Source organism: Sus scrofa, chromosome 15, assembly GCF_054392235.1.
Source record: "Sus scrofa isolate SSC_HxYL_T2T_F1_AM1 chromosome 15, Sscrofa_HxYL_maternal_Yorkshire_Landrace_v2.0, whole genome shotgun sequence".
Taxonomy (NCBI): Eukaryota; Metazoa; Chordata; class Mammalia; order Artiodactyla; family Suidae; genus Sus; species Sus scrofa.
The window spans coordinates 154635672-154662446 of record NC_139397.1 but is presented as its reverse complement, the minus strand read 5'-3'; the positions used below and the strand labels follow the sequence as shown (position 1 = coordinate 154662446).

Here is a 26775-nt window from a genome sequence, read left to right as displayed (position 1 = left end):
TAGGGGGGTGGGAGTGGGGGGCGGGGGAGGAGTGCCAGCCCCAGAGCACAGCCAGGGCGCCAGGACAGGGGATGCTCCCTCGAACCCAAGCATGGGCCCCGCCCATTAGAACCACGCGAACTGGCTGGGCCCAGGGAGGGGGGCAAGGGGGACTCAGCGCAGAAGTGCCCAAGTGTGCTTACTCGCCACCAAGCCCTCGGGCATGTCCCTGGGATGGGGCTGAGAGCCGGCCACAGGCCACTGCCTGCCACCCCCCTGTGCACTTTGTGGAGACAAAAGTGTGTGACGGAGGATGGCCGGTGAGTGCGTGTGAGAACCAGAGGGATAGGCCGTGGTTCCAAGAGGCATCGTGTGGGAGGTCCCATGGTGACTGACCTCGCGCCATCCCAGCCTGCAGGACACAGGGGCCGCACGCGGCCACACTGTACAGCACTAAGCACACGTGTGAGTGAGCTAAAGCCAGCCTCCCACCCATGTCAGCGTCCGGGGAGGACTCTCCGACAGCAGCTGTGAAAAACATTCTCTGAGAGACGCTGGGCCCAGGCACAGGGCACCGCTGTCCTCACGCCTGCGGGAAACGCATCCCTCCTCCCTGGAGACCCCAGGAACGGGGGTCCTGTGTTGGCTCTGAGACCCTGGCCCAGCACCTGGTCAAATGAGAGGGTCATACGGGGTAGGGTGCGGGAAGGACAGCCCTGGCTGTGACCCCAGCTGGAATCTCCCAAATCTGAAGGGGTGAAGCCAGGACGCAGGGCAGAGGGGACTGGCCAGCCAGCAAGGGACGCGGGAAGAAGACAGATGGAGCCCTGACCTTCCAGCCCCCGCCGCAACCAGGGAGCCTGTTCTGCCCCCAGTGAAGGATGGGGGACAGTGCATGTGAGGGGGACACTGGGTGTGTGGTGGGGACACTGTGTGTGGTGGGACAGTGTGTGTTTGGGTGAGAGGAGCGTTTGGGGGACAGAGCGCCGCTGGGCAGTGGGGACCTGCCCTGAGCAGACAGCACCCAGAGGCCCTGGGACTCCGCCCCTTCCGTCACTTGTCTGAGCCCCTCCCCCAGCTCTGAGCTGGTTCTGCCCATCCCAGGGTGGGTTCCAGGCACCTCCAGGCCCTGGGTTCCCCTCCCCTGCCTCACAGTCTCTCTGCCCTCCATCGCCCCCAGGCCCCCTGTGCCGACCCCAACCTGCCCAGGGCCAAGCCCCCTTCAGCCTCCTGAGCCTGGAACCCCAGCCCAAGGGCGTTGTGGGAGGGAGGGAAAATCAGGAGGGAGGAGTGAGGGAGGGGAGAGAGGAAGTGAGGGGAGAAGCGGGGGATGGAGGAGGTGGGGGGCAGAAGGGTGCCCTGTCGCCTCTGTGGACCTGGCTGAGCTCTTGCAGAAAGAATCAGGGCGAGGCTGGTGAGGAGGCCCCCGGGGGGGCCAACAGCCGTTCCCCACCAGAGCCCGGGCAGAGCCTCAGGGCCCCCATGTGAGCGCCCGTGTGCCCCGAGGGGGTCGGGGTCAGCAGTAGGTCTAGGGCTGGGCACCTGCAGCCCTTAAGCAACCTGACTCACCTCCGGGGCATCAGCCCCCACCCCCCAGGAGGCCACTGTGGGTTTGCAGGAGACACCGTCTTCCAGAAGGGTCACTTGGTCCAGCCTCGGGCCACACTCTCCCAGACCAGCCTCTTGAACCCCAGGGCCCCTTGGCCCCCGGCTCCCGGAGCCCACCTGGCGGGCAGGACCCCCGCCTCCACGCCACACCCGCGAGGCTGCGGCTCTGGGAGCGGCCCTTTGCTCTCAAGCTGAAGCCGCCTCCTCGCCACCTCGCCTGCAGGCATCATCTTTGATGCTCTTTTTCCACCGTTTCAGTTTTCTTTAATGTTTTGCCTTCACAGCGAACCCCGAGTGTCTCAGAGCCGGGGCTGCAGCGCCAGCTGTCAGGCGGTTTCTGTCTCTGTCATCTTAGCTGCTGAGACCTACGCATCACACCACTAATATCAGCAGTTTCATTTTTCCTGTTTTCCATTCATGTAACAAACTGCTTAGAGCAAAACGTGGTGATTCACGCCATGGGTCCCAGATGGCCGGGCCACGCGGCAGGCCAGCCCCCCCCCCCCCCCCCCCCCCCCGCCCCAGACTCCAGCCGCCGCCAGAGGAGAATCAGGCCTGGGAGGCAAGGCCGCTCCACCCACTACAGGCCGAGGCCAGCCCTGGAGGGGGTCAGGAAGCAGCTGACAGTGGAAAGGCCTGGAAACGCGGCCGCCCCCAGCCTGGGGCCTCCTGAGCTATGACCCCAGAAGCCCCCAAAGGCACCGAGGTCCTTCAGCAGGGGGCCAGCAGGGCCAGGGCAAATGAGGACTCCGTGGAGGCAGGAGGCGCCCAGTGCCCAGCTAGGACAAGAGGGGAAGAGTCTCAGGTGGCCCAGAGGAAACACCCCGAAGCCAGGCCTTGGGGCTCAGACCCCTGCTGCCCCACTGTAAGCGGCAGTGCTTACCACTGACCCCTGCGTGCTGGGGACACCACGGGGGCGGGCGGGGGGCAGCAGAGGCCAGGCCAGGCACTTGCCCCTCTCCCAGCAGCGTGGCCTCAGGGACATGAGTGCAAAGGAGGCAGGGAGATGGCTGGGGGACGGGAGGAGAGACACCCCTGCCACCCCTCCCAGCCGACCCCAGCCTGGGAGGGGGCCACCACAAATAAAGAGCCAGTGGGGGAGGGGCAGCCGACACCATCTCCTGGAGTCTGCCTGTCTCTGACTCTCTCTCCTGTCTCTGTCTCTGTGCAGAGTATTTCTAGCTCTCCCTCCCCACCCGTCTCCCTCCCTCCCCCCCCAGCTCCCCGCCCACATGGAGGGGGGTGGCTTGGGGCGTGGCCCTCCCATCTGACCCGGGAGAGTTTCCTTTCCACCTGCACTGTGCACAGTGGAGGAGGCAGCGGCATGCCGGGCGGGCTGGCGCTCCGGGCATGGGGACCCCGCGGGCACTGTGGCCAGTTGTCTGGGTCGTGCTGCAGCTGCGCTGGTGGCCAGGATGGCTCCTAGGTACGTGGGTCAGGCTGGGTGGCACGGGGTCCGGGCTGGGGAAGGACCTCCCATTTTCAGTGTCCCACAGGTAGGACCCAGGCCCCCAAGGCCCAGCTCTGCCCCCCGCAGTGTGCTGTGTGGCTTCAGGCAGGTGAATGTCCTCTCTAGGCTCCGGCTCCTCACTTGCCCACCTCACTTGACTACGAGTCCCTTCCTGGCCCTTCCCAGAGTGCCGAGGGACAGAGCGAGTCTGGGCCCCTCTCTGTGGGATGACAGGGCTGGGCTGCCGGCCCCAGACCTCAGCCCCACTTGTGTTTTCCTGGGATGGGTGCAGCCTCCCTCAGGACTGGTCGGTGCAGCACAGGCTGAGGACCCAGAGGCTGTTTCCGCCAGTGTCCAAAGCGAGACATTTCTCTTTTTTCTTCTTCTTCTTTCTTTTTTTTAACACTGCATCTGCGGCTTATGGAAATTTCTAGGCAAGGGTCAAATTGGAGCTTCAGCTGCTGGCCTAGACCACAGCCACAGCCACAGCCACGCAGACAAGTCACGTTTGTGACCTACACCACGGCTTGCGGCAATGCCAGATCCTTAACCAGGGATTGAACCCATGTCCTCACAGAGACAGCATTGGTCCTTAACCCACTGAGCCACATTTCCAGTAAAGACCGCCTGCGGCAGGCCCCACGTGGGGCTCTGGACCAGCCCCTTGGGCGCAGTGACAGCAGGACTGGGAGCATCCATGGCGGCCTCTGTGAGGGGCCCTGGCCCAAGCCCCCAACCGGCTGTCCACCAGGAGGGCCCTGTGGCCGGCGGTCAAAGCCTGGTGGGCAGGGAGATGTGCCCCTCTTGGCTGTCCTCACCTGCGGCCACCTCACCTGATACAACCAGGATGGGAACAATGGGGGGGGGGCAGACCCAGGGCCCTTCCTCTGGACCTCCCTGTGCTGGCCTGGGAGGGCCGCGCATCCCGGGGTCCTGCGCCCAGAGGCCCCGGACGCCTCTGCCCGTCCCGGGCCTGGTCAGCCCAGGCGGGAGCGCCCTCACTCTCCAGAAGGCCTGCGGGGGAGGGAGTGGGACGGACGGAGAGCTTGGGGTTAGTAGCTGCGAACTATGACACTTAGAGCAGCTAAGACTGAGGCCTGCCGTACAGCACAGGGGGCCCTGTCGTCTCCCGGGATAGACAGGATGGAAGGCAGTGTGACCAAGAGTGTATGTGTGACGGGTTGCTCTGCGGTACAGCAACCGTCGACACGACTCAGTCAACTATACTCTAAAAAAAGCCCTGCAGGCTGCTCTCAGGATGGACGAGGACACTCGGGGCTGGGTCAGCAGTCCAGGCGCCTGTGGCCAGAAGGTTCCCTGTGGCCAAGAGCCTTGGGGACCAAGGCGCAGCGTGGGTGCGGGGACGTGGAGTGTGTCGTCCGGGGGAGGAAGCGAGGCACTGGGCTGTGGCGTGAGGACCCCCTCACCCCGAGGTTGGGAAGGGGACCAGGGGCGCTGACTCTAATGACTCAGTTTCAGATGCCCCAGCGTGGGGCTCGGGAGGGACTTCCAAGCTTGGCGGGCCTCAGTTTCCCCGTCTTAGCGCAGAGCCCTCTAGCTGCTGGGGCCTCCGAGTCCACCGCCTCCCTGGTTACTCTGTGTTTGATCTGGGTCATTCCCTCCGTGGCCCCTCTGCACGCCCGCGTGGGTTTCTGCACTTGGTGAGCAGCGAGCCCAGCCTTGTCCTGGTGAACGAGGCGTGAAGCAGACGGCCTGGAGTCTCTAGGGACATCTGCCCTAGTGAGCTTTGTGACCTCTGGTAGGTTCACAGGTCCCTTGACCTCTCCAAGCAGTTTGGGTCATTGAATTCTCCGCAGTCCTGAGGCTGGAAGGTGGACCTCGATGTCGCATCTCCCAAGGCCGCGAGGGGGACGCTGCTCCCGGCCCCTCCCAGCACCAGGCAGCGGTGATGATGCTCGTGTTCCCGCCTGTGGACACATCGCCAGCCTCTGCTCCCTCCATGTCACACGGCGTTCTCCCGGGTGCGGGTCTGTCCACATGTCCCCTTCTCATAAGGACACGGTCACCCGAGTGGGGGGCCACCTGAAGGACCTCATCTCAACTCAGGCGTCCACAAAGACCCCGTTTCTAAGTATGGTCACCTTCCGGGGCGCTGCTGAACTCAGGAATTGGGGGGGCCTGGGGCTGCCACGGCACTGTGCACAGTGCTAGGATTGGGGGTGGCCCCTTGAGCACGCATCACAGACTGTCTTCCTTGCCCGGAATGGTGGCTCTAAGGAAGCCCTGTGGTCCAGACACCCGGTGTCCCAGCCAGGCGTTGGCTGGACACTCCAGGTGGAGCCAAGTCAGGGACCGCTTGCAGTATCCGGCTGCGCTGTGCCCGGCCTCCCCGCCTCAGGCAGCCCTCCTTTCTCTGGATTTGTTGGCCCTGGCATTCTTTTGTTTTTAATCAAATTTCAGTTTAATTTTAGATATGGAAAGCTTTAGAAATAGGACTTTTTTGAGCTATAAATGACACATTGTATTAGTTTGAGGTATACAAGGTAGTAACTTTGTATCTATTCCAACGTGATCACCACAGTCCAGCAAATGTCATCACCATTTCCAGTTACACAACTTTTTCTCTTTTTCCTTTTTAGGGCCGCACCCGCAGCATATGGAGGTTCCCAGGCTAGGGGTCCAATCAGAGCTACAGCGGCCGGCCACAGCCACGGCCACAGCCACAGCCTCAGCAACACCGGATCAGAGCCTTGTCTGTGACCTACTCCACAGCTCACGGCAACACCGGATCCTTACTCCACTGAGCGAGGCCAGGGATTGAACCCACATCCTCACGGACACTGTGTTGGGTTCTTAACACGCTGAGCCACAATGGAAACTCCAGTTTTTTTCTTGTAATGAGAACTTTCAAGATCCACTCTCTTGGCTACTTTCAAATATTCAGACAGTTTTAACTACTGTCACCAGGCGATGCATGGCATCCCCAGGTCTTACTCATTTTAAACCTGGAAATTTTCTCCTTTTGACAACGTTCACTCATTTCCTCCACCCCAGTCTGTTCTCTATATGGGAGCTCCGTTTTTGTTTTGTTCTGTTTTGGTTTTTGGTTTTTTAGATTCCACACATAAGTGAAATTGTATAGCATTGTCTTTCTTGGATTCGGTATGCACATGTCTAGGTCCGTCCACGTTGTCACCAATGGCAAGATTTCATTCTTTGTTAGAGCCGAGTAGTATTGCATTGTGTATATGTACCCACCTTCTTTATCCATTCATCTGTCAATGGACACTTAGGTTTTTTCCATATCTTGGCAACTGTAAATACTCCTGCTATGACCATTAGGGTGTATCTATCTTTTAAATTGGTGCTTTCATTTTTTTCAGATAAATACCAAAAAGGGCAATTGCTAGATCATAAGGTAGTTCTATTTTTTCGTTTTTTAAGGAATCCTCATTCTCTTCTCCATAGTCATAACGGCTGCACCAATTTAAATTCCCACCAACAGTGCCAGTGGGTTCCCGTTCCTCCACACCCGCTCCACCACTGCTCTCGCTAGTCTTTTTGGCCACAGCCTTTCTGACAGGTGTGAGGTGATACTGTGGTTCTGATTTGCATTTCCCTGATGATGAGTCGTGCTAGGCATCTTTTCATGTGGCTGCTGACATCTACATCCTCTTTGGAAAAACGTCTCTTCGTGTCCTCTGCCCATTTTAATCGGATTGTTTGGCTTTTTTCCATTAAGTTGTAAGAGTTTTGTATACACCTTGGATATTAACCCCTATTAGACACATGATTTGCAAATTTTTTCTCCCACTCACTGGGCTGCCTTTTCACGCTTTGATGGTGACCTTTGCTGTGCAGGAGCTTTTCCAGTTTCACGCGGTCCCACTTGTCCATTTTTGTGTTTGTTGCTGGCGCTGATGTTCCTGAAGGATCCAAGTCAGATGTGCGAGCACCTCCCCCCAGGGCATGTCTGACGCTGGTTCCTGGGAGGTCGCAGATGTGTTGGCCATTTGGGGCACCTGTTGGGGGCCCCACAACAGGGTCGTTCCCTCTAGGTCCATGGCAGAGAGGAGAGGTGTTCTTTTCTCTTTGGGGCAAATGCGGAACCCAGCAGTCCCCTGGGCAGCGCTTTCGGCATCATTGCTGGGTCTTGTCTAAATCAGGGTTAGGTGGAAGTTATGCACTGTGCCCCATGGGAGCCAGGTTGGTGCCACCAAGGTCAGTCCCCAGGGCCTCTCCCTCTGACCCCACCGTGCAAGCAACTATCTCCTCAACCCACTCCCCAAACAGGAAAAAGGGCTGGGGACCCCCATTAGGTAAATAGACTACATTTAAGGGTGGAAGGGCTGGGGACCTTCCACCATTAGGTAAATAGACTACATTTAAAATGTCAATGACACAAACAATATAAGAAAAGATTCAGGGAGTTCCCATCGTGGCACAGTGGTTAATGAATCCGACTAGGAACCATGAGGTTGCGGGTTCAATCCCTGCCCTTGCTCAGTGGGTTAACGATCCGGCGTTGCCGTGAGCTGTGGTGTAGGTCGCAGACATGGCTCGGATCCTGCGTTGCTGTGGCTCTGGCGTAGGCTGGCAGCTAGAGCTCCGATTAGACCCCTAGCCTGGGAACCTCCACATGCCGCGGGAGCAGCCCAAGAAATGGCAAAAAGACAAAAAAAAAAAAAAAAGAAAGAAAAGATTCAGAGAGAAAGTGAGAACCCAGCCCCGGACCTGGGATGAGGCTGCGTCAGCACACCTCGTGAACCATGGCTGCGTCCCATGAATTGCAGGACCCCAGGTCCATCTGGCTGTCCCACCTGCTCCCAGGAGGCAGAGCCTGGGGCCCACCTGGCATCATCCGCCCTGGGGGTCCCCCCGCCCTTTGCTCCCTTGCTCTGTCTCCCCAAGATGCTTCTGGACTCTCCTTCCGGGGAGCCCATCTTTCTCCATCTGTGGATCCTCTGAGCACCTGTGAGGTCACCCTGGTGGCCCTGCCGCCTGAGAGCCAGGTACCCTTTGGCTTTAGGGGGCGGTGCTCCCTGGTCAGAGCTGGCTCCAGAATGGCCAACTCCCACACTGCCCCACAGACATTACCCTTGACCTGGGTCTCAGGCTGGCCCCATGGAAGCTGCATCCAGCCCCTGCCCCAACCACAATGTGGCACCCAGGGGGATAGGACTGTGCGGGGTCAGGGGTCTGAGGGGCAGTCAGGACCATGGGGACCAGGGGGAGCAGGGACTCGAGGGCCACCAGAAGGAACCTGAGTCCCCGGGCCAGGGAAGCCATGTCGAGACCTCAGCAGAGGGGCCGGGCCAGAGATCCCAACGAGAGACTCAGATGGTCACAGATCCAGGTGGGGGCGGGGCAAGGGGCTGATGAGGGTCTGAACTGAAGACGAGCAGGGTCCCCCCCTCAACACAGGGCGAGGACAGGGCTCCAGGGCCCTTCAGCAAATGCCTATGAAGGGGGCTCTGTGTACCTCATGGCTTCAGGAGCTCCTGGGTCGAGGGGGCCCACTTGAGGCCTTGGCAGGTGGGACCTGGTGGTGGCGTGAGCGTGGGAGGGGTGGGAGGCTGTCTGGGGGGCCCCACCAGACTGGGGGTTCCTGGGGCATCTGGGGTGTCCTTGGCCTCCAGTCCCCTGGTGATGGGTGGTGGCAGGGCTGGCCTGGGGGAGCCTGGGTTCTCAGGGCTGGTGCACCAGTGCCACCGCACGACTCCCACCATGTGTGCGTCACCTCGTCCGTTAGGCACATAACACATTGTCTAACCAGACGAGCGCCCTGTGAATAATGCGCAAGGGAGATGGGCGCCAGAACCGCTGAGCGAAGCCCCGGTATGCCAGGCCGGTCGGGGTGGTTTGGGGACCCAGTTTCAGATAAGAAAAGCTGCTGGCATTTGCAGAGTGAGCAGACACGGGCTTCTTGGGGCATTGGCCTTGCTGGGAGGGGAGGACCCCGCCACAAAAGCCAGCCCCCAGGCCTCCTCGGCCTCACATGTCCCTCCTCGCCAGCTCCGCAAAGAGCTGCCCCCACACACACAGGGGCCGGGGAACCCCCACCACCGCCACCAAGGCTTGGGCCACAGGGCAGGGGCTGAGGGGAGCTGGCTGCAGAGGCAGGTCTAGACGGGGCAGCCGCAGACCTGAACTTCCTCCCTCTGAACCGCAGGCTCCACAGGGAAATCAGGGGCAGCGGCTCAACTTCCAGCTGTGAGCAGGCCGCAGGGGCCCACGCCCACATGTGGGTCCCATAGCGTTGCCAACCAACACGTCCGCCTGACCCCCGTGGGGGTGCCCCTGGCTGTCTCCCGGCCAGGACTCAGTGCGTGTGATTTTTGCGGGTGTGTGAGCCTGAGTGCGTGTGTCAGCAAGGCAGGCCCCTGCACGTGGTGGGGCACCCTCATCCGGGGACCTGCAGGCAGAGCCCAGGCTCATTGGGCCTCCGTTTCTGTCCATCAGGGGCGATGGCCCAGCTGGCCTCTGAGCCCCGGTCCTCAGAGTCTTGGCAGCAGACACGGAGGGTCTCACACTGCCCAGTCAGCATGCCCACAGGGGGTCCCGCTCTGAGCTTGTTCTGAGATGGAGCCTGCCCCCGGGGTTGGGGGGTCTCCGTGGAACACCCCCACCAGCCCAGCCCAGCCTCCAGGTCACCCTCCCCTTCCACCAGCACACAGCAGGCAGGACCTAGGATGATGGGGCTTGGGGCACAGGGGTCAGGCCTGGGAACGGTCAAGTGGGATCAGCGTGGGACAAGGTGAAGGTCCTTACAATGAGAGCCTGGGCGGCAGAGCAGCCCGCGGACCGGCCCTGAAAGCCCCGTCCCGGGGCCGTGCAAGGAGAAGCACAGATCAGGTGAGTGGTCCCCATGCTCCTTCCCCACGGCTCACTGCTTCTCTCTCGGCCTCTCAGATGCCCCCAGCAGGCCCAGGGGCCCCCTCACCCTCTCCCCGGCCCAGCTCACGGTGCCCGAGGGGGCCAATGCCACGTTCACCTGCAGCTTCCCCAGCGAGCCCAAGCACTTCATCCTCAACTGGTACCGCTTGAGCCCCAGCAACCAGACGGACAAGCTGGCCGCCTTCTCCGAGGAAGGCAGCCAGCCAGGCCGGGACCCACGCTTCCATGTCACGCCGCTGCCCAACGGACGAGACTTCCACATGAGTGTGGTGGCCACCAGGCGCAATGACAGTGGCACCTACTTCTGTGGGGCCATCTACCTTCCCCCCAAGACACAGATCAACGAGAGCCATCAGGCAAAGCTCACAGTGACAGGTGTGGGTGTGGGAGACCTAAGGGCAGGGCTGGGTCCCTGAGGGAGGGGGTGAGCCCCCCAAGGTCAGGGGAGTTCAGGGATGGGTCCCCAAGGGCAGGGTCTGGGCAACCAGCAGGAGCAGCCTTGGCCACAGGGGTGGGGTCGGGGGTTGCCAGGCTCCATTCCAGGGCCCCATCCCATGCCCAGGACCACGGTGACCTATGGCCCCAGCCCTCCGTGACTGGAAGCACCCCCAGACCCACGTGTCCTTGAGGGAGAAGCAGGCGGCAGGTGTCTCCCAGGATGAGTTTGTGCCAGGGAGCTCCGCCTCAGTGCAGCCTGGAGAGACTGGTCCTGCAGGACTTGGAGAGGCCAGGGCAGGGGTCCCCAGCTCTGAGTCTCTGTCCCTTTGCCCCTGCAGAGAGAGTCCTGGAGCTGCCCACAGAGCACCCCAGCTGCCCGCCCAGGCCCGAAGGCCACTTAGAGGGCCAGGTCCTGGTCATCACCAGCGTCCTGCTGGGGCTCCTGCTGCTGCTGCTGCTGGCCTGGAGCTTGGCCGCCTTCTTCCTCTGGGCCCCTCGAGGTAATGCCTGCTGTTCCCACTGCTGCAGCCAGGCAGAAGCCCAGGCCCCGCCCACAGCCTCCCTCCCCTATTCCTACCTGCTCCATCCCCTCCCACAGGGCCTGGGGTCCCCTCAGCGACACTCCCCAGCGCCTTGCTCCCCCTGGGGGAGGGGCTGGGGAAGGCAGCCCTGCAGGCTGAGCCACCTCAGGCTGCAGGACACCGCAGGCTGTTCTAACCACTGGATAACTGAGGCGACAGCCACAGCCACCACAGGCTTGGGGGGGGGCCTGCTCTGCCCTGACCGCTTAGGAGCTGCTGCGGACAACCCCCCAACACACACACAGGCAACCTGACCACAGGCGGCCCCAGCACTCGTCCTCACTGGTGGCCTGCCAGCCTTCCTGAGCAGAGAGGGGTGCCCACACTGACCGCCAGTTCTTAACCCACAGCAGCCCAGCCCCTGTCGCAGGGGGGGTGGGGGGGGGTCATGGCTCCAGTGAATCCCGTGTGCCCCCCTCAAGTCTTTCTGCCATGTGCCCTGGGTGGGGTTCACTGATTATGCACCTGCTGTGTGCACTGCATCTGCTGGGTGCTGGGCTCTGGACATTGGGCTCCGCCGCATGAGAGGACTGGAAGCCAGGCGGACCCCTGCCGCCAAGACCCAGACAAGCCAGATCCTCAGGAGGCACGCTGGGGGCGGGGGTCCTGGTGCCCTTCCTAGGACCCGGGCCGGGTGGAGAGACCCCCAGGACCCCATCCCCACGGCTGAGGGGCCCCTGGGTCTCCCTGACACGTGTGCTTCTCCACAGGTGACCGTGCCCACCGGAGGGAGAACCAGCCTCGGGTGAGTGTCCTCGGATCTTCGGGTATCTCGCTGGGGGGGGGGCGGGCAGGGCCCGTGGGCGTGGCCACTCTGCCTGTCGGCGGGGCCAGTGGGGCAGTCTCAGAGCAGCCACGCCCCTCACCCCACAGCTCTGCCTCCAGGTGGGGGGCCGGGCCCACCCTCCCTGAGCCTGCGTGTGCGCACGTGTCAGCCACGCGGAAGCAGATGACATGTTCCTCTCTCCCAAGAAGGAGGGCGCCTCTTCTGGGCTTGTGTTCACTGTGGACTATGGGGAGCTGGACTTCCAATGGCGAGAGAAGACCCCGGTGCCCTCCGCTGCCTGTGTCTCGGAACAGACCGAATACGCCACCATCGTCTTCCCAGAGAGGCCGGGCTCCCCAGGCCGCAGGGCCTCAGCAGACAGCCCGCAAGGGCCCTGGCCTCAGAGGACGGAGGATGGACACTGCTCTTGGCCCCTCTGACCAGTTCCCTCGGCTGGCCCGAGGCCTGCGGACCCTGCGCCGGGAGCCGGGGTTGGACACACTCCCTGAGGATCACCCTGGGGGAGGGAGGAGCAGTGGGGCCGCCCAGGGGTCGAGCCCTGTCCAAGGCTGACCACCCCCTGAACGGCTCTCCTTTTAACGCTTGCAGGACTTGGGGGCAGGAGTGTCACTGTCCCTATGGGCAAGGGGGAAAGGGCTCACCCAGGATGCCAGGCCCAGTCCTGGCTGAGCTGGGCAGAGCTGCTCTCCTTCACGTGCCCTCCTTCCAGGCAGGCGGGGGGCAGGCAGGTGGGGGCCGCTTGTGGCTGTCAGACTCCGAGAGCTGCCATGGTGCCCACTGTCTCCCCGGGGAACTGGTGCCTGGACATGGGGCTCAGGGTCCCGGTGGGAGGCTGCCTTGGACCCAGCCCACAGCTGGGGGGAACAGGGCGGGAGGAGAGAGGCACAAGGTCGGGGGTTCAGGGAGGAGGGGCTCGTGCTAATGCCCAGGCCTGGAAGAGAGGTCCTGGCAGCCATGGGGCCACCTCTGCACTCCCCTCCACCCTCTCGTGTGCCCAGGCCCATCATATAGCCTGGAAGAGGAGGCGGGATTGGAGTCAGACTTCCCATGTGTCCCCCATGTGGCCACACTTCTCCTGATGCCCATTCAAGGTGCTACTTAAAGGGGCCTCAGCCAGGCTCCCTCCAGGGTGCTGGGGCAGTGCAGGAGTCCCCTCCGCAGTGCACCCTCCGCGGTCCTGCCCCTGCCCCCACCTGCATGCCACATGTCTTCCGGGGCAACGTGGGACTCAGGGGCACCTGTCCCACCTAGGGGTCTGCGAACTTCCCTGTTGTTATATTGTAATTAAAGAGTGACAAAAGCTCTAAGAAAGGCCTGAATCATGTGGTGGGGTTCCGGGGAGCAGGGAGGAAGGCCCGCCCTAGGCTGCAGTCACTGGCCTGAAGAGGGAGGACCCTGAGCCCACCCGGCCCCTCTCCCAGACCCTCTGACGCCCGTCTTCTCTGTCCTCCCCCCTCACACCCACAGCCTGTGGCATGAAATCCCTCCGACTTCAGGGGGCCCTTGGCATCACCCCCAGAAGCCCTTTCCAAGTTCTGTGCCACTAGACCCCCCCCCTGCCCCTCAGCCCCCCGTCCCTCAGCCTGGCACAGGATGTCCCGCCCAAGCGGCTGTGCCTGTGTGTCCTGCTCCAGTCCCGTGTGTCCCCCATCCCAGGCTGGGGGCCAGGCCAGGGAAATAAGAGGGCTGCCCAGGCTGTGAATGCACGGGTGCCAGGCTGCTGGGGTGCGTAGCCTCTGTGGGGAAACCCAGTCCCTTCCACATGCAAAGAGGATGAACTTCAGTCCCCTAGGGGACATACAGCACCAGCACTAGAGGTCCTCGGCTTTGTCCCTAACTGCCATGGCAGACTCCCCCAGATTCACCCCCCTCCCAGAGAGCCTCATCCAAGCCAGCAGGTGCCAGGAGCCCAGCTGTCCCCACCAGCTCCCCAGAACTCTGAGCCCACGCCCTCTGCCTGCCGCCCTAGAGACTGTCCTGGAGACTCTGGCAAAGGCAGAATCACCAGATCCCCCCTACTCCAGAGGGAACACTGCCTGGGAAGCTGGCAGACATAGGATTTGCTTGCCTGGACAACCCAGGAGGTTCTGTGGGAAACGTGCTACAGCAACAAGAAAGCCCAGTCCAGTAGCAGCTATAAAATTAACACCCAGAAATAAATGGCTTTCAAACATCTGACGATAACCAATAAGAAGGAAAAGTGATAGAGAATGTTCCGTCTACGACAGCAGCAGAAAAGATAGCATGGCCAGGGCGTAACGTAATGAGAAAAGCACAAGCCCGCGGAAGGAAAGCCGAGCACAGGCGTGGCCTGTTGTTCTGGGGAGGGTGAGAACCACTGAGACACGTCAGTTCTTCTTCATTTACAAGCCTAGCATGATCCCAATAAACGCCCACATTTCTGCAACTGTAACGTTCATATGGAAAAAAAAAAAAAAAAAAAAAAAAAAAACCAGGCAAATAAGAGCCAGGAAAACCAAGAAAAGAAAGTGAAAGAAGAGCAGCTTTATCAGATTTAATACTCTTTGTAATTCAAACAGTGGCAGTAGCACAGGGAAAGGCGGGAATCCAGGGAGAAGGGAGACTTAGGTGGTTCCAAGACTGCCAACACAGGGAACCGTGGAGACACCCTCCCAACACTGGCTCACCCGAGGTGCCACTGAAGCAAAGATGAGGACATTCAACTGTGAAAACTGGGGAAAACCCAGTGGCATAGCAAAAAAAAAAAAAAAAATCATCGCAAGCAAACTGGGGGAAAATATTTGCAAATAGTTACAAAGCTCTAAAAACTGGGGAGATTAAGCTCAGAGGCACAACGGAAGAGTGAGCCAAGGTGACAGGCTGTCCACACATGCTCCGTCCTGTACTGTGTGTACGCCTATACACACATAGCCCTGAACAGGGGGAGGATGTGTGATCAGACTCAAAAGGAGAATGAGGGCCATCGCAGTGCCTAGCCACCGGTCGCTCAGAGGCTCCACGGCCGCGGGCGAGCATGCGCGAGGGGTAGGGGGCCGGGCTCTGGGTTGTGGCGTGGGGAGAGCGGGAGTCAGAGTAGCCTTTGCCCTCACTCCGAACCCACCCGCGCAACACCTCCCGGGTGACTGGCCAGGACGGAAGGCACGTGGGTGCGCTGTGCCGACCCGCGGGGCCGACGTGGGAGGCCGGGGCTCCGGGCGAACCGGCGAACCGGCGGGGCGAGCGCAGGAGGGCGGGAGACCCGCGCTGCCCCCGAGCCACGCCCGGGATGAGGTCCCCTCAAAAGCCAAGGGAGCCATCTGAGCATCCAAGATGCCAACACTGACAGTAAAAACCGAATGGAGTCACCCGCTGTGAGCCAGTTTCACAGGGCGCGAGTTCATACTGAGACTGGAAACGAACCGAGCGAGACGAGAGAGCGGGCAGCGCGGGGAGGAAGCGGCCTCGGCGCGCGGGCTGCAGTGCCGGCCGCGCAGGCAGCCGCGGCGCAGATAAGAAGTGAGAAAGAGAGCGCCGCTCAGCACTTCGCAGCCGCCTTCCCGTAAGAACGCGGCCCCTGCCGCCTGCGCCACTCACTTTTTCCGTTCGCCTGCGCTGCCCCAGCCGCAGGTTCGCGGCCCGGCTGCGCCCTCCCCCACCCCCGCCCACGCCCGCTCCAGCCGGGTCCGTCCCTTGGCGCCACGTTGTCGTCGGTGCATCTCCCGGCCTTGGCTTGGGGGGCGGGGGCGGGGGAGGCTGCCGGGTCTCAGGGCGCAGTTGGGTCTCAGGGCGCCCACAGGCTCCGGCCCCACCCCGGCAGCCCCTCTGCCCAGCAGGACACCCCCCCCCCCGGGGCCACTGGCGCCCTCCCTGACCCGTGTGCAGTGCTGGGGGCTCTGGACACCTCTGCGTAGGAGCCCAAGGCCCCACGGGGTCGGGGGATGGGTGGCACTGTGGCCACCGCGTCCTGGCAGGAGAAGGACAAGGTCTCATAGGGAAGCTGCCCTTCTGGTCAGGGAAGCAGGGCTGCTGCGCCCTCCCGCAGCCCAAATGGGCAGGTGGCCTGGAGTGGACGGTGCCTCTGTTGGTCTGGTGAGGCGCCTGAGTGTTTGGAGACTTCACAATGTGGGGACCCTCCGAAGGGCCAGCAAGGGGGGCAGGGGACCCTTCCTGGGCCTCCACCCGGTCGGTCGTGCTCCCCCACCCGCCGAGGGGGCCTGTGTCTGTGGCTCCTGCGTCATCAACTTGGGCGGACAGGGGTGGGGGCTGCCCACGGGCCTCACCTCCTGTGGTTTGGGCTCCCGGGCTTGCTGCTCCTCAGCGGCCGCTCTGGGAGCACTTGAGTGGAAAGATGTGTCACCTCCCCGCCGCCCTGTGACTCCAGCTGTTATCTGAGGGTCAGAAGGTGCTTACCCATCCAGGCTAGTCTGCCCTGAGGGGCACCAGCCGCTGGTGGCCTGCCCAGTAGGCACAGAGCCACACCCCAGCCTCCCCCAGCCCCTCTGGCTCCTCCCAGCCAGGGGTCCCAGGGGGCCACAGCTGCCCCAGATTCCATTGCTGTTGGCACTTGGGGCAAAATGGAACTGGCCTGAGGGCCCCTGCCCCAGGCACCGCTGTACCAGCCACCTGCTGTGGCAAAATCCATGACTGTTTTCTGTTTCTGTGTTTTTATCTCAGTCTGAACTCCAATAAATTCTCCAAAAATTATTCGTTGTGATCGCTGTACAACTATAAATATAATAAAATTCATTGAGTAAAAAAAATTCTATTACCTAGCCATTTAAAATATTAACTAATTTTTAATTAATTAATTTAAATTAGTAATTAATTAAACATTAATTAATTTTTTAAAATTCTGTCCACTCCTGTTCAAGGCAGCATTATTCGCAGCAACCCCAAGCTGGAAGCAACCCAAGTGTCTATCAGCTGACAACTGGATAAACAGAATGTAGCCCCTTCAAACAACAGTACATCATTCAGCCTGAGAAAGACAGGAACTTCTGAGACACACTGCACCGCGGACAAGCCCTGAGGATGTTACACTCAGTTGAATCAGCCACACGGAAGGAGGAGTGCTCTTACCCACACGCGGTGCTTAGAGCAGTGAAATCATGAAGCCAGCACAGGGAATGCAGGCTGCCAAGGGCAGGGACAAGGGGAAGGGGACTCTTGATTGCTTAATGGGGCCAGGGCCTCAGTTTGGAAAGGTGAAAAAGTCTGGGGGCTGGGAGGTGGAGACTGGTCCATTGCCAGGACTGTGACAAGTCCAAGGCTGGAGACCCAGGCGGCACAGCTGCTGCAGCTGGATCTGAGCCTTGGGAGGGAGGCAGCCTTTTCCAGGGGGAGCTCAGGCTTTGCTCAAGGCACCCAGCTGGCTGGATGAGGCCCCCACGTTCTGGAGGATAATCGACTTTACTCAAAATCTGTGGACTTCAATGCTAATCTCATCTAAAAATACCTTCACAGAAGCATCTAGACTGACATTTGAGCAAATCTGGGTACTGTGGCACAGCCAAGGTGACAAGTGAAATTAACCGCCACAGCACCGAAAGGTCCCAGTAAGCTGGGCAGACGAGACAGGGCCTGGGGCTGCCTCCCGCCCATCCCTCAGGTAGGACCGTCCACACCAGGGCCAGGGACTGAGACGGAAACCACTGCTGCGCCAGGCCAGACCAAATCACGCTCCACAGGGACCTCCGGGCCCTCCCCTCTGCCGCTGGCTCCCACTACTGCTGCCAGGCAGTGTCAAGGGCCTCCCAGCTTCCACCTTCTTGGTCACTGGCGAGGTTGGTGGCATTTTCCCCAGCCCACTGGGTATCCTCAAGATTAGAAAAATGTTGCCATCCGCTTTCTTCTCTTACTTTTAGAGTTTCTATGGCTATTCTTTTAATTAATAGACTTTTTAAAAGAGGTTTTAGTTTCACAGAAAAATGCGCAGAAAGTCAGAGCGTTCCCACACATACCCTTTCCAACACATGCGCTCCCTGCCCTGGCAGCTCCCACTCGTGGGGGCTGTTGATGGACCAGTGCTGGCCTATTGTTAGTAACTAAACTCCAGAGTTCCCATCAGGGTTCAGCCTTGGTTGAACTTTCCCTGGTTTTGGACCAGTGGATAATGCCGTGTACCCGCCTTTATAATGTCACACAGAGAGGCGTCACTGCCCTCAGGTTCTCTGTGCCCCACTGCCCAGCCATCCCCTCTGCCGACCCCTGACCCCTGACCACAGGGCCTCTCATTGTCCCCGTAGTTCTGCCCCTTCCGGACTGTCATCGAGTTGGAATCACACAGCCCGAGGCCTGTCCCGACGGGCTTCTCTCACCAACATGCCCTTAAGGTTCCTCTGTATCTTTCTGTGGCTGGGTAGCTCATTCTTTCTAGCCCTGAATAAGGTTTATGCAGTGTTGGCATAACTAACTTTAACTTTGAAATCTTGTCTAATTTCCATTATGGCTTCTCTCTCTCTCTCTTTTTTTTTTTTTTTTTTTTTTTTTTTTGGCTAAGGCCACACTTGTGGCACATGGAGGTTCCCAGGCTAAGGGCAGAAACGGAGCTGTAGCCGCCAGCCTACACCGCAGGTACAGCAACGCAGAATTTGAGACATGTCTGCCACCTACACCACAGCTCAGGGCAACACTGGATCCTTAACCCACTAAGCAAGGCCAGGGATTGAACCCACATCCTCATGGATCCTAGTCGGATTTGTTAACCACTGAGCCCCAAAGGGAACTCCTATAACTTCTTCTCTGAACTATGAGAAATACAGAATTCTGTTTCTTAATTTTCAAACCTATGAAGATTTTAAATTTTCTTTTGTTTTTCTGTCTAGCTCAATCCATTGTGATTTTCAGCCCTTTGAAATCTGTGGAGTCTTGACTTAATGGTCCAACAAGCTGTCGATTTTATATCTGAGTGTATTTGAAAGACTGTGTGCTCTGTGGTTATTTGGGGGCAGTATTCTAACCTGTCAGTTAAGTAGAGTTTGGGGCAAGGTGGCCAAATCTTCCACGTCTTCCTGATTTTATTTTTATGTCCATGCTCTTTCAGTTCCTGTAAGACTGGTACCCAAATCTTTCTGCTATACTCGAGGGTCAGTTGACCCCAATAGATCTGTTCATTTTCATTTCTTTTTTTCTTTTTTCTTTTTTCTTTTTTTTTTTTCTTTTTTTTTGGCCGTGCCCCCCGCAGTATACAGAAGTTCCCAGGCCAGGGATCAAACAAGTGGCACAGCAGTGACCCAAGCCACTGTAGTGACAATGCCAGATCCTTAACCCACAGAGACACCAGGGAACTCTGTTGTTTCATATTTTTGAAGCATAATACTTGGTACATACAAATTCTAAATTGTGATAATTTTCTGTCGAATCAAGTTTTTATCATTTGAAATGTCTCCTTTTATCACTACTGGTATTTTGGGCTTAAGATCTTTGACTAATATAATCACACACACACACACACACTGTCTTATGGTCTATTTTCCTGGTCTCTTTTTCCTCTGAAGTTTCCGCCTGTCTGTATCTTTGTGTCTTGTACATGAATACTGTCGGGGGAATATAGTTGGGTTTGGGGTGGGGGTTGCTACTTTGTGGGTTTTGCCAGCAAGGTCATTTTTGACTCTTCATTGGAATATTAAGTAATTTGTGTTCGTGTAATTCTGACATGTGTGGGTTTCAGTCGGCGAGCTCAGAAGTTGCTTTCCATCTGTCTCACCAGTACTCTCTGTATGTTCTCTCTCATCCCTTTACTTGTTTGAACTGGCTGTTTTCCGTTTCGTTTGTCACGTGTGCCGGGTGCGCTGGCGGCACTTCTGCCGCTCTTTTAGTGTTCACACTGGGGACCTCGGTGCGAATCCTGGCCTGATGAGGACGGGCGCCGCCGCCTTCTCTTGCGCAGCCCGGGGATCTCAGAACCCTCTCCTCCCTCTCAGCGCAGGCGCTCGTCCCGGTACCGCTGAAGTCTGCAGACTGAAGTCCCGCAGATGCTGGGCTCCCTTACACAGCATCCACCTGCTCGCCTCTGCCGCTCCCTCCATCTGAGTTTCCACCTACGGTCGTTGTCTTTCCAGGTAAAGAATGTCCTTTCATGGTTCCCTGGACGGGCGGCTGCAGGTGACAAGTCAGTCATTCTTACTCAGTCGCGACCTCAGGCGCCATCCTTGCCCGGCGGGGCTCTGGGGAGGCAACTATTTCCTTTCAGCCCACGTGACACCATTCGCTTGTCTTCCAGGTCCCACTCTTTTTGTGAGAATGTCCACTCCAGTCTAAACGTGGCCTCCTCCGAGGTGATGCATGTCCCTGACTGAGGCTAAGCCCCTGTCTTTGATGTCACCGGTTTGCCTGTGACTGGTCAGGGGTGGGTTTTCCGTCTCTTCACCCTGCTTGGACTTCCCAGCACGCCAGCCTCAGGTCTCCTCAGAAAGGGTGCGGGGGCCCAGCCCAGCCCAGCCCAGCCATGCAAACCCTTTCTCGTGAGAGCCTCCCTTCGCTCCAGCCCACAGCCGAACCGGGAGTTCCGTGATCACGCAGCTTAGACGCGGGGTCAGCGCCCGGCACCTCCAGCTCCACATTCCATGTCCGTGTCCTCGCAGGTCAGCGGAAGGCCTCTGCTCAGCTTAACTCAGCCCCCCCCCGCGAGGGGCCGCTCCCCTCCTGGGATGCACCCTGTGCCCCACCCAGCGCCACTTCCAACCACTGTGGAGAGAGCTTTGGGGTTTGAAGACAGGGGGCAGCAGGGGGGGGTGGTGCCAGGACCCACCCCCTCCTTCGTGACCTTTGTTCAAGGCAGGGACCTCAGCACCCCCCGGCCCCGGCGTGGTGGGGGGTTCCCTGGCGGGAAGCCGACACAGCTGCTTCTTGCCGGGAGGAGGGGGAGGTGAGCAGGGAGGGTGTCCGCACGGGGACAAGTGCACATGTGTCGCAGGACAGGCCACGTTGCACGCATCGAAATGGAAAAAGTCAAAAGGCAACGAGTGTGAAGAAAACGGCCTTCTTGCGTGTATCGACAGCGTGCGACGTGCTCCTGCTCTTGAGGACATAGTCTCTGTTATCTATTAGAACAAAAACAACAGAGACTTTTGCTCCATCACTCACAGTCCAGAACCCGTCCTGCAGGAGCCAGAGTCTCGGTTCGCAAAGCCAGACGTTCAAGGGCGCGCACCGCGGCTCTGTTCACAGTGGCGATGGGATCAGAATGAGCACGAGAGACCACCCGAAGGTCCCCATAAGGTCCCCTGATGCTCTAGACCACACCACGCAGTGGTTAAGAAAGAACGAGTTAGGCCTCGACAGGTGTTTGCGGCGTTGGCCGAGCTCCGCGGGTTGGGGGTTTGCAGGCGGGAGCCTGGGGGCGAGGGACGCAGGGGCAGCCGCCACCAGACGGCAGAGGATGAGCCTCTGTGCTCAGAGGCTTCGTGGACACCTCCACCCTTTGGAAAGATTGCGAAAGGTGGCCTGCTGTCCCCGGATCCAGCCTAAGGAGGTGACAGAAACCGGGGCCCCCAGGGACGCCCCAGAGGTGCTCACCACGCATGACTCACCACAGGAACACTCCCCAGCCCCGAAGGCCCCCCTCAGGACCGCGTAAAGAAATTACATCACGGAGCGCTCCGGGCTGCACATGGAACCGCGGGAGGGTGGTTAGCCGGGGCTCTGCTAAAGCCACACCCCCGGAGAGGAACTGGCTCAACGGGCCGGAAAGAACTGCCAGCGAGAGCGCCGCAGCTGCGGGACAGGCAGGCCTGCGCGGAGTCGTGTTTCCTTTATAGTTTTCCCCAAATTTCTACAATAAACATCTTTGATTTTTAAACCAGAAAGGAAGACTTTTAAAAGAAGAGGAAATAAAAGGATGCTTCCACCAGGGCGCAGGGGCTGGTCCTGGGATGCGACCCAGCTGAGGAGGGGCAGCTGGCCGGAGTGCAGACGCCAGGCAGACCTGGGACCACCACGAAGCAGAGGCCCTCCTCGCCCTCCCCATCCCCCGCCGCCGGCTACCCTGGCACTGGGGGACTTGGCTGAGGGGGCAGACCTCGCAAGGAGACTTCAGGGCTGGACCACTGGGGACCCTCTCCAGGCTTTAAAGTGGAAAGAACTGAGGAGGGACCCCCCCCCCCGACAGACGTGCAGAGTCGCTTTATCTCTTGTTCATAAGCCGGAAAACAGTCAGCAGAGCAAGATTCAGGAGGACAACCGTCCAGACCCAAGCCCCTGGTGTCAACCTAAGGATCCCAGCACCCCACCCACCCCCAGCAGCCTTGGGAGGGGGACAGTGTGGGTCACCCAGGGTCAGCTGTTCATCCAAGGCCCATCCCTATCCCCGACTCCTTCTTCAATACCAGCCCTGCTTGTTGGAGAGAATCCAAACTTCACAGAGACTCCCCCACGATGCTCTAGGAGAAACCGAGGAGGCCGGCGCCCCGAGCCCCCGACCAGCCCTGGAGTCAGGAGAACCCCCGCCCGCTCCCAGCATCCACCCCTCCCCCGCCCTTCTCCCCGCTCCTCCCCGCTTCTCGTCCACCCTTCTGCCCCCAGCCTCCCCCCCGCCCCAGGCCAGGCCTGGCCAGAGGCCCATCAGGAGGGCTGGCAGTGCTCCCGAGGCTTGCTCCCGAGGCTGGGCAGCCCGGCGCCCGCCCGCACGTTCCCCAGGACCTCACGCAGGGAGAACATGCAGAAGGAGATCTCCTCAAAGGAGACCCTGGCCCCACTCTCATACACACAGGCGAAGGCCAAGACGCCCCCGGGGCTGGGCCCGATGGATGCCAGGTCAGAGTAGCCGCTGGGGCCCTCATAGATCACCCAGGGCTCCGTCCAGCTGTGGGGGTCCAGGGGGGACCTGCTCAGGCGGATGCCCATGTGGAGCCGGGCCCTGCGCCCCACGGGGTGGGAATACAGCAGCCACGTGGGGCTCTGAGACAAGGTCACAGGGGGCCCCAGGAGCTCTGGGGTTTGGGCCCCCCTGTTGCCACTGAGCCCAGGGCCAGGATCCCCCGGTCCAGGCCGACATTCTTCTGGCCCACTCAGCCCTCTGCCCGGTCCCATGTCTCCAGCGCTCTCCCCTGGGGGCTCCTGGACCCCAGGACAGAAACGTGGAGGGTCAGGGGCGTTCCTGGGGCCCACGGACCATCCCTCATCCCTGGGCCTGCTGGACAGCGGGGCCGGAAAGCCCACGATGCTGCCCTGGCAGCCCCGGGCAGTCTCGGCCAGGCTGGGCACCAGTTCCCCAGGCAGGAAGGAGGTGCCCTCATCCTCACTGAGCGCCTGCACGCGGCTGCCCAGGGGGCTCCGGGCATTGCAGTAGAGGATGCCACCGGCCTGCCCACCATCTACCACGGCCAGCTGGCACTCGCCCGAGCGCAGGTTGGGCACGAGGCCTCCATGGTGCCAGGTGCGGCCATGGTCATCGCTGTAGAAGGCGAAGGAGTGGGGGCTGGTCCTGCAGATCTTGCCAAAGCACTCCCGTCGGTCCACTCGGTAGGTATAGGCCGGCACCAGCAGGCGACCAGAGCGCAGCTGGACTCCGTGTCCTGGGCCCACAGCAAACGTGGCCCAATCTGCAGGGAGAAGGGGCTGCTGGTCACCCCAGGAGAGGGGCAGCCAAGGCTGCAGCCAGGCAGCACCACCCTGGGGGCTGGGGAAGATGGGGGCCAGTGCCTCGGGTTAGGGGACAGCTCATGAGAAAGCCACCTGCTGACTATGCCACCCCGCACTCCTGGCCACTCTGAGTCCTCCAGGACAAGCCTCTCAGGCCATCAGCCAGAGCTGGGAGCCCAGCAGGCCTCTTGGCCAGGTTCTCAGCGGGGCAGCTGAGAGAGGGCAGCTGAGGGTGGGAGGGTCTGGGCAGCCCCTCCTAGCCATGGGCAGATAGCTCTTTATATCACCTGTGAGTCCTGTCCGGGTGCCAGAGCCTGCCCCACCCCTGTTTAGCTCCCACCTGCCAGGGTCTGCATGACCGCAGAGGGCAGGGGTGGTCAGGGCGTTGGGGAAGAGTCTGGAAGGAAATCTTTGTGGTCACGTGGACCTGCCCAGCTGCGCTCCTGTCCTGGGCTCCAGGGTGGGGTGAGAGGGAAGAGGAGAAGTCGTAAGAGAGGTGACCCACCTGGGGCTTGGGGTGATGGGGGGGCCTCGGTGCTCAGAGGCAGGCCCAGGGGATTAAAAGAGCAGCACTGAGGGGCTCCGGGGACAGCTCAGCAGAAGGGGTCAGTGACCCTTCGGCTGGGAGCGAGGCGGACCCCGCCCCGCGGTGCAGAATCGCGCCCAGCGCGGCCCCCTCACCTCCCCACCCCTCATCTCGAACCCCACCCCCACCCGCGCCTTGGGACGGGCCAGTGGGCCCACCACCTACCCTGCTCGGCGCCGCCCACCGCCTCCGCCGTGAGGTCCCGCGCGCTGCCCCAGCTGCGCCCGGCGTCCCGGCTGGTGACACAGCAGAGGCGCGCGGCGTTCCTGCCGGAGGCGATCTGCGCGGCCTCGGGCGTGTGGCCGCGCACGGCGATGAAGAAGAGGAAGACGGTGGCGGTGCGCGCGTCGTGCACCGGGCAGGGGTTCATGGAGCGGTGCTCGTCCAGGGCCGCCGTCCCCAGCACGCGCGCGGCGCCCCACTGCGGGCAGGGAGGCCGAGCCTCAGCCCCCGTCCATGCCCGCGGCCCCGCTCCCCACGCCCCCCGCGCTCACCCGCACGGAGCCCCCAGCCAGCGTGCCGGTCCTCTGCACCAGGCGGTGGGCGTGCGCGTCGTCGGGGCTGAGCCGCTGCTCCGCGAAAGCCAGCAGGGTGGGCCCCGGGGGAACGGGCAGCAGGGCGGGCACGCGGTACGTCAGGCCAGTCCTCTCGCGCTGGAAGAGCACGGTCCGCGCAGGGACATGCGGGGCCCCCATGCTCTGCGGGCGGGCGCGCTGGGGTCAGAGGGTCGGTTCTAGTCCTTCGGGACGGGGGAGGGGGCTCTGCAGGTGCAGGCGCCCCGCCCCCACCCGGCCCACCTTTCTGCGCCCACCCCGGGCACCACCCTGTCCCAGGGGCCCTCCTCCCTCCATCTCACCCCCTCCAGGGTGGCCCCTCCTCCATGACCACTGCACCCCAAATGTCTGGGCTGTCCCCTCTCAACATCACACCAGGAGAGGGAACTGGTTCGTGTCAGATGCAGGGGGGTCCTTGACCCTGACACCCACATCCTCAGGAGTCTTGATTATCACAGAGCCTGACCAGCAGGAGGCTGGCCAAGGAGAGAATCAAAGCCCAAGGCTTTGGATATGGTGTTCACTGTTTCCAAAGAGGGCCCCACACCCACAGGAGCCGTGCAAACACAGAGACAAAAACATGCAGGAAAGGACACATAGGACGTGGACCACAGACAACATGGGAGCCATCAAGAAAGGTTCGCTCACGCGGCCACGCGCCAGCACGGGCTTCCTGGAGGAAGCAGCCAACTGCTCTCACCACCTCTCAGACCTGGGCCAGCAGAGGCAGGGCATTCTGGGGAGGGGCTGGGAGACGTAGGGGGCTGCTGGTCCAGGAGGGGCACCCCAGCAGGTGTCCTGCAGAGAAGGGGCCCGGGCTCCAGGCCCAGCAGGCTATCTGAGCAAGGCTGGGGATGTGGGGAAGTTCCTACCTACCCACAGGGCACCCCAAATAGCTCACACGTGTACCCCAAGAGAGCTTGGTGCTAGCCAGCGGGGCAATGAGAGGGACCCCAAGGAGGCCAGAGAGGTCACCACCCTGCGATCCTGCCCCCGCCCCCTCCAGATCACCACCCTGCCTTCCTAGGGGGCCGGGGGATGGGGCAGCCCTCCGTGACTGAGCCCCCAGAAGCAGGTGCACAGGAGAGAAGCCAGGCTAGGGAGCCTGTGGTGGAGGCTGGGTGGGCTTCCCAGAGCTGAGGGCTAAGAGAGGGAGGAGTGGCAGGGGTGTCAACCTCCCAGACCCCAGGGGAGCCCTGGCAGCGGGGAGCATCGCACTCCAAGTGCCGTGAAGAGGGCCCACCCCAGGGCCATCCTGGACTGTCTCCCAAAGCCCCACGAAGCCTGGATCCCTAAACCTCAGCTGGCCCCCCAGCCCCCCTCACCCACAGGCCAAGACTCCTGCTGTGGTGGCCAAGTGTGCCCCTGGGGGTGTCTGGGGGCACACGGAGGTCTGCAATCCCGACAGCCCCTGCAGGGTCTCCCTCTGGTCTGCACAAAGGCAAGCACAGCTGGCCCAGGCCCCAGGGAGGGAGGGGCGGTCCTGGAGGTGCAGAGCCTTCGGGTCAGCCTGGACAGAGGATCAAGTCCCTGCAGGGCGAGGCCAGCACAGGCCCAGGGACATCGTCAGGATGCAGAGAGGGGTGGCCAGGATGAACGCACGCACACACCTCCACACCCGAGGTCCCCCGGACGCACCTGCCTCGGTCCTCTCTGCCCAGGACAGCAGGCTCCCAGAAGGCTCTCCAGCGGCACAGCAGCCCTACCCCACTGAGCCAGGAAGACCCCTGCCTAACTGCAGGTCCGCCCACCCCACTGCGTCTCCCTCCAGGGCTTCTGAAAGAGGCCTGCCGAGTCCTGGAAGCCGGCCGGCCCCCAGCCCCGCTCTGCATCCAAAGGGCGATTATACCCAAGTAGGAAGCAGGTGCGCGTGCCACGTGTCCCTCCAGCCTGAACGGACACAAGTGGGACATTCTCCGCACTTGGCTTGCTCCACAGGGCCTGGGACCACCGGGAGCTGGTGCCAGCAGCAGCAGGGGGCCAGGCCCAGCCCCCCCCGCGGGGCAGAGCGGCCAAGCTGGAGGCTCCAGAGACCAGCTAGTCAGTCTGCTCCCTGCACAGAGCAGGACAGGGCTGCCGGGCACTCAGAGCACCCGTGCCCAGGCCAGGCTCCAGGTCTCTGTGGGGCCTCAGAGGCTCGGGGGGCCCCCTAGTCTAAAAGGAGGAGCAGCCTCCTGAGCTGGTCCCGTCCAATTTGGCCAAGGCGGCAGGGGTTTGGCTTGACCAGGATGGCTGTGTCACAGCCTGAAGTGGAGCCAGCCCATCCATCCTCATCAGTGGGGGCCCCCCTTGGGGTGTTGATCACAAGAGGGGAAGTGGGGCCTGGGGAGGAGATGAGACCTCCAAGATGGTCTGGGCCCCTGGCCCTGGGCCCAGGCAAGCTATCGGGGGTC

General features: G+C 61.1%; 2 protein-coding genes and 1 long non-coding RNA gene across 13 annotated transcripts; 2 read left to right on the top strand and 1 right to left on the bottom strand.

The window, feature by feature from the left end:
• Positions 1-2205: 2205 nt before the first annotated feature.
• Positions 2206-13012, top strand: PDCD1 (programmed cell death 1). 3 transcript variants are annotated; one of them, XM_084998177.1, is made up of 5 exons: positions 2206-6028; positions 9648-10270; positions 10672-10833; positions 11625-11659; positions 11887-13012. In XM_084998177.1, exons 2-5 carry the CDS (start codon positions 10156-10158, stop codon positions 12118-12120), a joined length of 546 nt encoding a protein of 181 aa, XP_084854303.1. In that variant the 5' UTR covers positions 2206-6028; positions 9648-10155; the 3' UTR covers positions 12121-13012.
• A 1698-nt stretch (positions 13013-14710) lies between these two features.
• Positions 14711-21468, top strand: LOC146396250 (uncharacterized). Of its 4 annotated transcripts, none has more exons than XR_014830383.1 (3): positions 14711-15221; positions 16534-17445; positions 19585-21468. It is a non-coding gene; the product is annotated as an uncharacterized LOC146396250 (long non-coding RNA). The 4 variants fall into 4 exon arrangements; XR_014830382.1 differs by having other exon boundaries at positions 16534-19722; positions 19884-21468; XR_014830381.1 differs by having other exon boundaries at positions 16538-21468.
• NEU4 (neuraminidase 4) lies at positions 19115-26275 on the bottom strand. Of its 6 annotated transcripts, none has more exons than XM_085000857.1 (5): positions 26021-26275; positions 25031-25129; positions 24323-24526; positions 23994-24249; positions 19115-23202 (listed from the first exon to the last, which is right to left on the bottom strand). In XM_085000857.1, the coding sequence occupies exons 3-5, from the start codon at positions 24521-24523 to the stop codon at positions 22223-22225; spliced, it is 1437 nt and encodes a 478-aa protein (XP_084856983.1). In that variant the 5' UTR covers positions 24524-24526; positions 25031-25129; positions 26021-26275; the 3' UTR covers positions 19115-22222. The 6 variants fall into 6 exon arrangements, with proteins under 6 accessions (XP_084856983.1, XP_084856978.1, XP_084856979.1 ...); XM_085000852.1 differs by having other exon boundaries at positions 25031-25180; positions 26021-26274; XM_085000853.1 differs by having other exon boundaries at positions 25031-26274.
• Positions 26276-26775: the final 500 nt, after the last annotated feature.

Coding starts and splice junctions, on each gene's coding strand:
- NEU4 (XM_085000857.1), bottom strand. CDS start 24,523: ATGGGGGCCCCGCATGTCCCTGCGCGGACCGTGCTCTTCCAGCGCGAG. Junction 24,250..24,322: donor TGGCTGGGGGCTCCGTGCGG/GTGAGCGCGGGG, acceptor CCCTGCCCGCAG/TGGGGCGCCGCGCGCGTGCT. Junction 23,203..23,993: donor GGTGGGCGGCGCCGAGCAGG/GTAGGTGGTGGG, acceptor TTCTCCCTGCAG/ATTGGGCCACGTTTGCTGTG.
- PDCD1 (XM_021074630.2), top strand. CDS start 2,938: ATGGGGACCCCGCGGGCACTGTGGCCAGTTGTCTGGGTCGTGCTGCAG. Junction 3,014..9,910: donor GTGGCCAGGATGGCTCCTAG/GTACGTGGGTCA, acceptor TCGGCCTCTCAG/ATGCCCCCAGCAGGCCCAGG. Junction 10,834..11,624: donor CTTCCTCTGGGCCCCTCGAG/GTAATGCCTGCT, acceptor GCTTCTCCACAG/GTGACCGTGCCCACCGGAGG.